The sequence below is a fragment of the Pan troglodytes genome, chromosome 21, assembly GCF_028858775.2.
Source record: "Pan troglodytes isolate AG18354 chromosome 21, NHGRI_mPanTro3-v2.0_pri, whole genome shotgun sequence".
NCBI classification, from domain to species: domain Eukaryota; kingdom Metazoa; phylum Chordata; class Mammalia; order Primates; family Hominidae; genus Pan; species Pan troglodytes.
Window position 1 is genome coordinate 62,697,918 of NC_072419.2, and position 14,103 is coordinate 62,712,020.

The 14,103-nt window shown below is 45.0% G+C and overlaps 1 protein-coding gene across 2 annotated transcripts in view; it reads left to right on the plus strand.

The window, feature by feature from the left end:
- The first annotated feature begins 4,504 nt into the window (after nucleotides 1–4,504).
- CASS4 (Cas scaffold protein family member 4) overlaps nucleotides 4,505–14,103 on the plus strand; it is a 48,456-nt gene continuing 38,857 nt past the window's right edge. For both annotated transcript variants that reach the window (XM_009437441.5, XM_009437442.5), the window contains exon 1: nucleotides 4,505–4,996. In XM_009437441.5, the coding sequence (XP_009435716.3) occupies nucleotides 4,961–4,996 (36 nt within the window). In that variant the 5' untranslated portion in view covers nucleotides 4,505–4,960. The remainder of the gene's footprint in view (nucleotides 4,997–14,103) is intronic.

Sequence of the window (14,103 nt, forward strand, 5' to 3'; positions counted from 1 at the left end):
TGGTGCTGGCTCAGGAGTTTTCGGAGAGAGGGTGTCTGGTGTTGGCACAAGGGAGGGTCTCCTGAGAATTCGGTCCACGCACTGTTCCTCATGCAGGTTTGGAACAATTGACGCTACCTGTACTGCTCAGAGAAAATCAAATGGGGATCTTAAAGCAGTCTCCAACTGATGGTGGCCACAAGTACCTGGCAGAGGCCAGCACGAGTTTTCTGTGCAAGAACACGTCTTAACCCCAGTCCTCCCTCTATCCCGGATAAACCTCTGAGGATCATGAACTCACAGTCAGGTACGTGAGGAAACAAGCCACCCTGATAAGAATCAGCAAAAATAACAGAATCAGACTTACAAGGACCTAGTGGAATTACCAGACACAGATTAAATTCAGAGAACTAAAACAGTAACTAAAATGGGACCAAGGGGCCGGGCGTGGTGGCTCATGCCTGGAATTCCACACTTTGGAAGGCCGAGGCTGTGAGATGGCTTGAGGTCAGGAGTTCGAGACCAGCCTGGGCAATAGGGCAAAACCTCATCTCTACCAAAAATACAAAAATATTAGCCGGGTGTAGTGGCACACACCTGTAGTCCCAGCTACTCAGGAAGCTGAGGCATGAGAATCGCTTGAGCCAGGGAGACGGAGGTTGCAGTGAGCCAGGATCAAGCCACTGCACTGCAGCTTGGGCAACAGAGCAAGCCTCTGTATCAAAATAAAATGGGACCAAGGATTAAAAAACTTGCACAAGGCCAGGCGCCGTGGCTCACACCTGTAATCTCAGCACTTTGGGAGGCTGAGACCAGCGGATCACCTGAGGCCAGGAGTTCAAGACCAGCCTGACCAACATGGAGAAACCCCATCTCTACTAAAAATACAAAAACATTAGCCAGGTGTGGTGGCACATGCCTGTAATCCCAGCTACTCAGGAGGCTGAGGCAGGAGCATCACTTGAACCCGGGAGGCAGAGGTTGCAGTGAGCCAAGATCGCACCATTGCACTTCAGCTTGGGCAACAAGAGCGAGACTCCATCTAAAAAAAAAAAAAAACAAAAAAACTTGCACAAGGGACTGGGCAGGTTTGAATTAAAGAATAAAACTTGTGGAAAACCATCCTATTGAAATGTTTCTCTAGCTTTCATCGTGAATTGCTTTGGCCTTTCCCTGGAGCTCTTAACTGTTGGCCTTCCTGCTCCCTGACTGGATATTTGACTCTATGAAGCCTCTTTCACAGGCGTCTTTTGGCCAAGCGACTCCTCGCCACTCTGTCTGCTCCCCAGTAACGACCGCTTGCCTGGGGCATCATTTTCTCTCTGGCTTTTTCTTGCTCTCCTGCCGGCGTTCAGCCTTTCCCTCCAGCTTCCTGTCCCCACTCTGTCCCCAGAGCATTTCCTTTGCATCCTTGTTTTCAATTCTTGCCCTAATTCCTTTTCCCTCCCAACCTGGGGGTCAAAACTTGGGTGATAAAACTAATCACTAATAACTAGAGTGGCTGCAGATTCCCCAGCCCTCCCAGTATTATCCCTGCACCAGAATATTTGGTGAATTTGTGGGCAAATCATGAAATTCTTTTTTTCTTTGAGACAGTCTCACTCTGTCGCCCAGGCTGGAGTGCAGTGGTGCGATCTCCACTCACTGCAGCCTCCACCTCCCGGGTTCAAATGATTCTTGTGCCTCAGCTTCCCAAGTAGCTGGGATTATAGGCATGCACCACCACGCTCGGCTAATTTTTGTATTTTTTGTAGAGACGGGGCTTCGCCATGTTAGCCAGGCCTGGCCTCAAGTGATCTGCCTGCCTCAGCCTCCCAAAGTTCTGGGATTACAGACCTGAGCCATCTTGCCCAGCCAATTCACGAAATTCTGCTTTGATCAAAAGAGCTATTTTTATGAGTAATCTTCATGAGATTACAGCCTGAAACTTCCCGCCAAGCCTTTAATGTTTTGAACATTGTAAGTCTGGTGTTCAGCTGTCCTTTATAATTCAAATGTTGAGTGCCCAGTGTTTCACTACTACCAGTCAGGGAGCTTGATATTCACATGAAAACAACATAAAAGCATACAGAAAAACATGCAAAAGCAATTTTCCTCCCTACGCATGTATAAGGCACTATAGAAGTGAATTGGTCGGACTCACTTGTCTCAGAAAATAAAACTTAGTCCAAACTACTGTTCTTGATAGCACATTTGCCAAGAGCATTAAGATTACCTCACTAGAGTCCTTCTGACGTAGTTCCCTTGAACTCCAGCTGTTTCAGCCTTCAGACAACCGGATATTATGCAAGCACCCAGTTTCCTAGAATAATAGTTCTTGCAATGTTTGTCCACATTAAAGGCTCATTTGCCTTAAAATACTAATGGATTGCAGCAAAATGTCTAAGGCGGTTTCTCACACTTTTCATTCAGAAAAACCGTAGAGGGCTCAAATAACAGACCGAGAGGTCAAGTTCCTTATTCACAAAATATCAAACTAGGTATCTGTGTAGGAGCTAGTTGATATAATTTCAGGGCCAAAGCCTATTACTTTTGTGTCTTACTTTTATTTTCTAGTTGATGTTGTTTTCCCTAGAAAAAACAACATGCAAATTATAGCATTCTGATCTGTATTATGAGCTTAAGGGCAGGCTCTTCAGTATAGGGAAGAATCACTGCCGGGAGTTTGCCAAGTTGATGGAAACCATCTGAACTTGAGTTACTGTGGAGTCTTTTCTAAGAGACTTGAATTCAGATTCTGGGTCTGTTACTTTACTATGTGACCTTGGGCAAGTTTATCCATCCTTCCTTTTTATTACAGAGAATTTCAGACATAAAAGTCAACAATACAGCAGAAACAGTGGTTTCCAGGGGCTGGGGGAAGAACAAGTAACTGCTAATGGGGTAAATGTCCAGGAATTGAAAGAGGATTACTTTTTGAAATGGTGGTTGCACAACTCTGAATGTACTAAAAACCACTGAATTGTATACTTCAAAAAGGTGCATTGGCCAGGTGCGGTGGCTCACACCTATAATCCCAGCACTTTGGGAGGCTTAGGCAGGTGAATGACGAGGTCAGGAGATCAAGACCATCCTGGCCAACATGGTGAAACCCTGTCTCTACTAAAATACAAAAAAATTAGCTGGGCATGGTGGCACACACCTATAATCCCAGCTACTTGGGAGGCTGAGGCAGGAGAATCTCTTGAAACCTGGAGGCGGAGGTTGCAGTGAGCCGAGATTACACCACTGCACTCCAGCCTGGTGACAGAGCAAGACTCCGTCTCATAAAAAATAAATAAATAAAGGTGAATTTTATGTTACCTGAATTATATCTTAATATAATATTAATATCTTAATTATTAATATAATTTATATCTTAATATCTCTATGGATCTCCTCCTTGAACCAAACTGTTCATTCTGTGGGGTCATTGTTCCCTCCCTGTTATCTGGTATCGCCTGCAGCATGCCAATTACTTGGCCCTGGAAGTTAATTTCTAATAATGATAACATTTAAAAATGTGGACTGTCTCGGCCAGAAATCGGTCAGCTACTTCAATGGGTAAATACATCCTGGTGCCCAGACTTGTGGGGATGACACATGGGACAACCAGAGGACAAGACGCTAAGTGCTATCTGTTGAACTTGCCTCAGAGGTGTGGTAAAAGAAAAGAAAATTTAAAAATAAAAAATAAAAAAATGCTGTCTGACAAGAAGATAGCAGTGAGCGGAGACACAGCTGGTTGGGGATAGAACTTGAGCCTGGCTTAGAAGAATGGGCACCATTTTGTCTAAATAAAAATGCAGGCCGGGGCCAGGCGTTGTGGCTCACGCCTGTAATCCCAGCATTTTGAGAGGCTGAGGTGGGTGGATCACTTGAGGTCAGGAGTTTGAGACCAGCCTGGCCAACATGGTGAAGTCCTGTCTCTACTGAAAATACAAAAATTAGCCAGGCGTGGTGGCGGGTGCCTGTAATCCCAGCTGCTCTGGAGGCTGAGGCAGGAGAATCACTTGAACCCGGGAGGTGGAGGTTGCAGTGAGCCGAGATTGCGCCACTGCGCTCCCGCCTGAGTGACAGAGAAAGACTCCATCTCAAAAAAAAAAAAAATGCAGACTTATTTTGCTCAGTGTCTGCTATGCTGTAGGTCCTCTCTAGAGATTGGATCTGAATTTAGGAAAAGTAAAAAGAGTTGGCAAGTGATGATAAACTGCATGAGCTAGCAGGGGTTTCAAGTACAGCACACACGATAAGTTTATTTGATTTAAGAGAGAGAATACAGGTGTGGGGCTCAGCATAGCCCTCAGTGCAGAGCCAGTACCCAGAAGATGTTATTCATTAGGTACCGTGAGCAAAGACCAGGAGGTGAGCATGGGGTTCCGAGCAGGGAGAATGCACAACTGACAGGGTGGGTAGAGTGGAGACTGTGTCCTTTAAGGCAGCCTGCTTGACTGCTTTTATCCTGGCTGTCATAAGGCAAGTTTTAGGGAGCAGGAAGGAAGAAATGCTGACCGCTCTCAGAAATTTGGCCTAGTGGCCTCTCATCAGGGAAATGAGCTTGGTCTGTTCGGTGGGAGTTGTTCCACAGAGTTCAAAGGACAAGAATGCTGTGTGTTCATACACTGAGCTCTTCGAAGTAGGAACTTCGCCCTATAAAGCAGAAGAGTGGTGTTTTTTTTCTTCTTCTTTTGTGGTTTCACAAAGCAAATGAGTGACAGTCTCTACTTACAGACAAAGTGAGACGTCAGGCATTGAGGCGTGAGTGTGGCTTGTATTTCTGGTCCTCCCCTCCTTCACTGCTTTCATTTTACTCTTATCGTGCTTTCCAGAAAGTTTGCCTGCTGGGAGAGTCTTTTTGATCGTTTCCCATGTGTTGTCAGATAGCTCCATAGAATTCAGTTTCTGAGAACCAGCCAGAAGCATGCAGTGACGTTGCACAATCTGCCTCTGAAGCTGGAGATACTAGCTGCAGAGCTCAGGGGAGCTGCTCCACATCACCGACATGAAGGGAACAGGCATCATGGACTGTGCGCCCAAGGTGAGTGATGTGGGGCTGTTTGAATGGGCTCTGGCAGGGAGCAAGCTGTGATGATTAAGGGTGTTGACCAGCTTTAGTTGTGACTTTCTAATAACGGCAAAGGTTGAATACCAGTGACGTGTGAGTTGGAGATGGGAAAGTTTAACAGAAGTTTAAGTGTGGGAAATAGATGTGTTGTAAAGCTCCTTACCAGTTTGCATCCAAGATGGGTGAAAATGACTTTGTAGTAGAAATCAGCTTACTTGGTTGACAGCGCCGTCCATCATTTTGCGTCCAGCAAACTCCTGAAGCAAGATGCGAGTCTGCCTCAGCCCCCGCTAATTCCTTCTTTCTCTGGACCCCAAAGACACTCAGTGCCACTCTAACTGTCCTATTTGGTTTCTGTGCTCACCTCCCAACAGCAGAGCCCAGACCCTTGCCTGCAGCCTCCCGTGCTGAGCCCACAGTGGGCACTTACATGTTATTTTCATGTTAACTTGTGCATTATGTGAGCAAAGCTGGAGCTTTCAGACAGACTTCATGCCTGTCATGAATCAAAAAAGATTCACTATTTAGAAAGGTGAAAGAAGCCAGGCACGGTGGTACATACCTGTACTCCAGCTACCGGAGAGGCTGAGGTGAGAAGATTAATTCAGCCCAGAAGTTTGAGTCCAGCCTGGGCAACATAGCGAGACCCCATCTTAAAAAAAAAAAAAAGAAAAGAAAAGTTAAAATGGCTACCATATTAAAAAAAATTTACCCAGACATAAAGAAAGTGAAGCTCAAGGTTGTGTTTTCATCTTGCTATGCCCTTTTTAAATTTTAAGTAGAACAGGAAAAAAGAAATGAAACAAGCAGTAAATGGGGAGCTTGCTTATAAAAATCAATGCTTATTTTTCATTATAATAAAAGTGACTAGTGTGGCTGTCTGCGGTGGCTCACACCTGTAATCCCAGCACTTTGGGAGGCCAAGGCAGATGGATCACTTGAGGCCAGGAGTTTGAGACCAGCCTGATCAACATGAAAAAACCCCATATCTACCAAAAATACAACAATTAGCTGAGCGTGGTGGCGCATGCCCGTGATCCCAGCTACTCGGGAGGCTGAGGCACAAGAATCGCTTGAGCCTGGGAGGCAGAGGTTGCAGTGAGCTGAGATTATACCACTGCATTCCGGCCTGGGTGACAGAGCAAGACTCTGTCTCAAAAAAAGAAAAAAGAAAAAAGAAAAAAATTTTAAAAGTCACTAGTGGAATTTGTGACTGAGTAACCCATGACAGTCTCTCTTGTATAGATTATATGTAAATATCTTAGCTACCCTAGAATTTTGTCCCCAACTACTTACTTTGAAAAATTTCAAACCATTGGAAAAATATGGGGGGCCTGGGGGTTATTCAGTAAATCCCTGCATATCCTTCACCTAGATCATTGGTTTCTGGTACTTTGTCATATTTGTGTGCATTTATTTGTGTATATTTAGACACTGGAACACACTTCATTTTTATTGTTGTTGTTAAACTCTTTGAAAATAAATGGCCAATACAATGACGCTCCACCCCTAAACTTCATTATGTGTCTCCTAAGAACAAGGACATTCATCTACAGAACGTAGAGGAATATCTACATATCATCATACCCAAGAACATTTCACATTTATTTAATAATGCCTTTCTACTATTCAGTCTAATTCACGTTGATTTAATAATGCCATTCTACTATTCAGTCCGCATTCACATTTTCCAAAATTATCCTTTTTAGCTTTTCTGGCTGTTGTTGTTTGTGTGTGTGTTTGTCTTTCTGATCCAGGTGGTGTTTGTCAATTCTCAGTTCTTAATCTAGAACAATCTACTACCTTTTTCTCTTTCATAACATTGACCTTTTTTCTAAACAGCCTAGATTTTTTATGATTTAGACTTCTTTTTATGTACTGCTTATTCTGCCTAAATAATTTATGTAGCGCTTTACAATTGGGTGGGGTTTTGTTATTTAAAAAAAATATTTTTAGCAATGGGGGTATCACTCTGTTGTCCAAGCTGGACTCAAATTCCTGAACACAGGTGATTCTTCTGCCTCAGCCTCCCAAGTACAGGATTACAGGTGCACACCACCGAGCCCCACTGCAATTTGTAAATAACATGCATGTTTGCATAGAACATATAATTGATATTCCCAGCATCCCCATGAAACTCTGCTATTAATATTATACAGATAGGCCGGGAGCGGTGGCTCGTGCCTGTAATCCCACCACTTTCAGAGGCTGAAACATGTGGATCACCTGAGGTCAGGGGATTAGCCTGGCCAAAATGGTGAAACCCCATCTCTAGTAAAAATACAAAAAAATTAGCTGGGCATAGTGGTGCACGTCTGTATTCCCAGCTACTCGGGAGGCTGAGGCAGGAGAATTGCTTTATATATATATATATAAATAGTAGCCAACCCTTACCGATTGTCTACATGTGAGGCCCTGTGCTGAGTGCTCTACTTGCATTTTCTCACTATTACATCCTCACAACATCCTCATGAAGCAGAGGTATTATTCCCCTGTCACAGACAAGGAAACGAGGCCTCGCTGACTTGCCCAAGGCCATACAGCTAGTAGGTGGCAATGCCAGGAATCAACCCCAGGCAGACTAAGCTCAGAGCTCCATTCTTAGCTCATTATATTCTCTCCCTTGTACCAGGGGTTGGCAAACTCTTCATAAAGAGTCAGATAGTATTTTATGCTTTGCAGGCCAAATACAATCTCTGTTGCATATGGTTGTTTGTTTATGCAGTCCTTAAGATATGTACAGTCATTCTTCACTTATGGGTCATCCATCTAGATTTGGTCCACAGGCCCTTGTGTAGCAGCCTATGTCATCTCAGTTTACGTAGGCCACCCCCACCCACCCACGCAGTACCAGGAAACACCCAAGTTGTCGACACCTAGTTCAGAGGCATCCTCAGTTAACTGTTTCTTGGGTGTCCCTACAGAAACTATCAATGCATCTATAAGATACATGTTTTAAGGTTTTACACAAATAGGAGCTGTAAGTAAAGAGCTGTTGAGCTTCTTGCCTTTAGCAACTACCAATACGTACTGGTGTTCAGTTCATATTAGTGCAGTTGATCCATTTCATTAATCTTAATGCCTACATTGTTGCTCAATTGCTTTATAAATGGTAGCACAATGCTTCAAGGGGTCATGTCATGTCAGTGGTCCTTAGCTTTGGGGCATTCGCCTTTAAAACAACCCTGCCTTTCATTCAGGGCCACCGCAGATAGCCTTTCAGACCCTGAAGTTCGCCTTTGTACATCGTATGGTAAACAGGGACTGTTCTCGCAAGCTGTTCCTAATTCTACCTGCTGGCCAGTAGCTCCGTTGCCAGTAGAGCTGCTTTCACCTTTGTGCATGGCAGATTTTGTGTAATATCCAGACTGATTTATTCTATTTTTTAAAAATTGTTTTATAGAACAAGGCGAAATTTTTTTAAAACACGTGATATTAGTGATAGGAAACACTGGCCTCAAAGGTGGTAAATTTAACACCTCATTCATTGGTTTGTTGAACTCTAGCCAGCTAGTCAACTCCATTCAAGAAATACTAGAAATTTAGTTTTCGTGGGTTTTTCTGAGGTGGAGTTTCACTCTGTCGTCCAGGCTGGAGTGCAGTGGCATGATCTTGGCTCACTGCAACCTCCACCTCCCAGGTTCAAGCAATTCTCCTGCCTCAGCCTCCCAAGTAGCTGGGATTACAGGCATGTGCCACCACGCTCAGCTAATTTCTGTATTTTTAGTAGAGACGGGGTTTCACCATATTGGCCAGACTGGTCTCGAACTCCCGACCTCAAGTTATCTGCCTATCTCAGCCTCCCAAAGTGCTGGGATTACAGGCGTGAGCCACTGCGCCCAGCCAGAAATTTAGTTCTAAAAGAACTAAAATTGTCTAAAAGACAAGGAGGATAAGTGGGCTTATTATACGTAAGTTCTTATTTTGGATTTTTGGTAGTTTCAAGATGCCTTAGTTATGAAAATAGAGTCTGCAATGTACTGTAGTGATTCAGTCCTGTTTGCTATAAATTCTGTTTACTTCCGTGTGTGTGTGTGTGTGTGTGTGTGTGTATGCACACATGCCATTACAGGTAATATTGAAATTAGCATCTTCATACACAGCCCTTTTTTCCCCAATAACATGATTTTCTCACTGGAGTAAATGTCCAGGAATTGAAAGAGGATTTTACTGAATGAAATAAGCTTTGGCACTTATTTTCCATCATTTTCTGAGAATTTCTGATATTTGATTCTATTTTAAACCTACTTTCCCCAGTATTTTCTCTACAATCTGTACTTTCTTTTATGAAGACAGCTATGTGCTCATTCAGTTTTCTGAAGGCATTTTTCAAGCAAGCATCTTTACTATGTTACTGAAGAGTGGATGGTCCAATATTTATACTGTAAGAACATTTAAATGTGATTATCTTTCACATTTTAAATTCAGCCTCAACTAAAGAGCAAATCTTTTTTGTCTCGCTCTCATCTCAACTCTGAGTGGCATGGTTTTGGACCCACTCAAGAAGGATCAAGGTAAAGACGCAGAATTTTTTTAAAAATCTTCCACATTCTCAAGGTTGGTTTAAACACGACAAAATGTGTTGGCTTGGAAGTGTGTGCCACTTGCTGGGACTTGGCTTGCTTCAGTGCTTCTGGGCAAGAAAGCCTGGTGAGGCTTCATTTGTGAGTGGAGAGCAGTTTTAGGTTCTCTTTGTACCTTTAGCAGTTCTGAGGTGGTGAGCAAGACATTTCAAACTCAGTCTTTGTTGAAGGGCAAATGGGATTGTGTGCAGAAAGCTGACCTGGCCCTTCAGGGCCCATTAGATCCCACTCCGAGCAGCTCTCCTGCCTCAGTTCCTTCCCCTTCTCCCCTGCTGTTCCCCGCCTTGGATTCTCCTCTCTCTAGCAAGCATCGCCTCACCCAGAGGCCTCTCTGTACCACGCTGTGCAAATCACTTCCCCCCTACACAGGCCCACCGCCAACACTCTCATCTAGCTTACCTTCACTTATTAAGATCTGAAATTATCTCACTTTGTTTGTTCCTCTGTCTTCCTCTCTGGGAACGAAACTCCATGAGGGACAGACCTGGGCTTTCTTACTCAGTGCTGCATCTCCGGTGCCTACAGCAGTGCCTGCACAAAGTAGGTGCTCAATACATGCTTTGTGGTAGTGTGTGAACGAATGGGAGCTTACAGGGAGTGCAGGTGGAGCCCTGGCTGCAGCCCCGCTGTGAGGATAGGAACAGCACTACTTTCTAGTCAGCAGGTGTTTGGCAACGGAGGTCATTCCTGACTCTCAGCTCTCTAACCCCTACCTGGCGTCAGCCTAAGCTGCCACTCAGCCTGTTCTCTTGACAATTGTCCCCCTCCTTGTCCGTGGTCAGATGTTGCCTTAGATGCAAGCTGTTGCTATTGAAATCAAGGTCACAAAGACCGGTAGCGTCCCTCCAGCATTTCCCAGCAACTTCCTCCCTTCATCTACTCCACGAGGCAAAACAGCCCAGACACAACACCCAACTCGAAAACACAGCTCACTATCCATGGCTCAGCCATTCACCCAATGCATAGCTATTGGGCTCTGGGGGTTCAGGGTGATCAAGACAGAGCTGACATTCCAATGGAGTGAGCATGACAGTGAGTAAATAGACCCATGGTTTCAGGTGGTGAGAACTGCCAGAAAGAGGAGAAAACAGGGGGATCTGATGGAGGCGATGGATGGAAAAGGCCACTCTGAACACCCAAGAGATGGGAAAAGCTTTCCAGGAAGAGGGAACAGCAGATGCCAAGGGCCTGCAGTGGGAAGGTATTCAGCATAGTACAGGGCCCCTATAAAGACCCGTGGGGTCAAAGAAGAGTAAACCAAGAGAGAGAGGGGTCAGAAGTGAGATCTGAGGTGTAAGCAGGATAACATAGGGCCTGGTCGGCCGTGTAAGAGCTTTGAAGCCATTCTAATTGCAAAGGAAACCACCAGCCCACTTAAAGCAGGAGATGACATGATCTAATTTATGTTTTCTAGATCACTCAGGCTGCTGTGCAACAGATGGGCTGTAAGTAGGAAAGAGCAAAAGCTGGTAAACGTGGAGACTTCAGTGTAGGTGGCTTCATTTTCCACTGGGGTGGTACCCTGCTCTTCTCCATGGACACGAAGGAGAATCGTGTACTCTGTCTTTAAAAAAGTAGAACTTTTGATGTTTGAGACTGCTGGTCGCCGTGTGGGGTGGGGAGTGGTTGTGAGCAGAAAAAAATAGTAAATCAAGGAGTAGATAGCTTCTGTTTATGTGTGTTACGTTTGATTCAGGAACACAATGTACCTTTCATTCCATCAACAAATATTGAATGCCTGCTGCACGCCAGGCACTGTTCTAAATGCTTCCAAGTCCAAGTGCCTGGTCCCCTTTCTCCATATGTAGTAAATAATTATTATGACTAACAAAAAATCCATCACATACTCATTATTGGTTCCCCTGTTTAATCACCTGTAGTCTTTGAACATTTTATTTCCTATAGAGCACACTTGGGGGGGAAAAAAGCTAAGGAGAATGCCACCATCACCCCAAAACTTAAAAGGTCTGAGAATAGACAGGCACTTGGCCGAAACGATAATGGAATGGGGAAGCAACTGTAGAATCAAAACAGGGCCGTTTTGGAATTGCGATGACTAAGGGAGGAAATGACAGGGGCCTGAAGGGGAAATAGCTTAAAAGGAGGAAGGTGGGAGGCTGGTAAGAGAGCTGCCACGGAGGGGGAGATTAGAACACTCCAACTTGAGTTGCAAAAAAAGGAAACACATTTTTTAGGAACCATTTCCAAACATAACGCCTATGAAGTGTTCGTTCAGGGGAAGAGCAGCCTTGTACACACACCTACGATAAACATAGTCGACACTGAGAAGACTGAGAAGAATATGCGTGGCCTCCTGTTCCTGGGAAAGCATCCCCAGCTCTCAGTGTGGGAGATCCTGCACTTCCCCCGCACCACCCCAGCTCAGGCTGGAGTACAGTGGCACAATCTCAGCTCAGTGCAACCTCAGCCTCCTGGCTTAAGTGATCCTCCCACCTCAGCCTCCCAAGTAGCTGGGGCTTCAGGCATGCACCACTGTGCCCGGCTAATTTTTGTATTTTTAGTAGAGGTGGGTTTTTTTTCACCATGTTGCCCAGGCTGGTCTCGAACTCCTGTTTTTAAGTGATTGGCCCACCTCAGCTTCCCAAAGTGCTGGGATTACAGGCGTGAGCCACCGTGCCCGGCCAGGCTCTGCACTCTTAAAACTCCTCTAGGAGGCCAGACACGGTGGCTCATGCCTGTAATCCCAGCACTTTGGGAGGCCAAGGCAGGTGGATCATCTGAGGTCGGGAGTTCAATACCAGCCTGACCAACATGGAGAAACCCCATCTCTACTAAAAACACAAAAATTAGCTGGGCTTGGTGGTGCACGCCTGTAATCCCAAATACTCAGGAGACTGAGGCAGGAGAATCGCTTGAACCCAGGAGGCGGAGGTTGTGGTGAGCCGAAATCACGCCATTGCACTCCAGCCTGGGCAACAAGAGCGAAAACTCCATCTCAAAAACAAACAAGCGAAAGAAAGCTCCTCTAGGAGATGAGTGTGGACTGTGAAAAAGTTATTCACAGGCAATTCGAGGCCACCTACCTGGCCACTCAGAGAGTTTCTCCACGAGTTTATGAGTTAGTGAATGTATTGTTCTTTTCCTTTGAACAACTGCTTCACCTTATCATCAAGAGCAGCTTTTGTTTGCTCTACATGTTCTGGACAGCCCAGGCAGTCTGTCTTTTGTGGGGTTAGGGAGGGACGGGGGGCAAAAGAGCAGTAGGGTCATCCCTGTGTCTTGGAGGTGTTTGCCATCTGGTTAACAGTAAGTGAAAAGTGCTTTGTGGAATGTTCACTTTGGGTTCAGAAATTTTCTTTTAGAGACAGGGTCTCACTTTGTCACCCAGACTGGAGTGCAGTGGCGTTATCATAGTTCACTACAACCTCAAACTCCTGGGCTCAAGCAATCCTCCTGCCTCAGCCTCCCAAGTAGCTGAGACTACAGGTGCACGCCACCATGCCCATCTAATTTTTTTTTTTGTAGAGATGAGGGGCTCTCCCTATATTTCCCAGGCTTGTCTCGAACTCCTGACCTCAAGCAGTCCTCCTGCCTCAGCCTCCTAAAGCACTGAGATTACAGGAGTGAGCCACCACACCCGGCCCAGGTTCAAAAGTGAGAGTCTCCCCACGGTTGAAAGGGGAATAGAAGCACAAGAGTCAGTAATTAATAACAAACAACTCAAGGTGCTCCTTCCTTACACTGATGTTCCCCAAAGTGAGGTGAATTGCCAGCCACTGGGAGTCAGGGCCAGTTACATAAGACATTCTCGGTAAGCCCCCTTTGAGTATCCCAAATAAGGACTGGGGTGGGTTTATGTGTAGTCCATTATTAACAACTAAACGAACAAACCTAGTGAATTGCAGTAAATTCACACCAACAGAACAAAAGAAGAAAAGCTTAAACAAAAGAGTGGCTCCTTGCTTTCCTGAAGCACCTCTAAAAATGACAATAGAAAAATGGAAAAGTTTGGTGAACAAGCCTGAACCTTCACTCATTTCTCTGTCATGCATTAAACAGCTTGAGCCAGCTTTGAATTCTTCCTGGTCAATCAAATGGAAGTGCCCTGACTGCAGGCATGCCAGAGGATTTCAAATGTGGTGCACAGAACAGTTTTTGTACAATACTGGTGTATCTTGATGTGCATTCAAACAAACTAAAACTAGCTCATCAAACCTGTAATTTCATGGGTAACATCGCTGAGGGACAGTTGTTTTTTAATTGACTCAATTTGTTATTTTACCTAAAAAATTGTAGTGGCACGTGGATATGACAGGAAGCAGGCAGTTGCTAGACACAAAACCCTTTAGAAACACAGGCTGGGGGCTGGGTGTGGTAGTTCACGCCTGTAATCCCAGCACTTTGGGAGGCTGCAGTGGGAGGATCGCTTGAGCCCAGCTGTTGGAGACCAGCCTGGGCAACATAGCGAGACTATCTCTACAAAAAATTTTAAAAATTAGCTGGGTTTGGTGGCTCATGCCTGTAGTCCTAGCTACT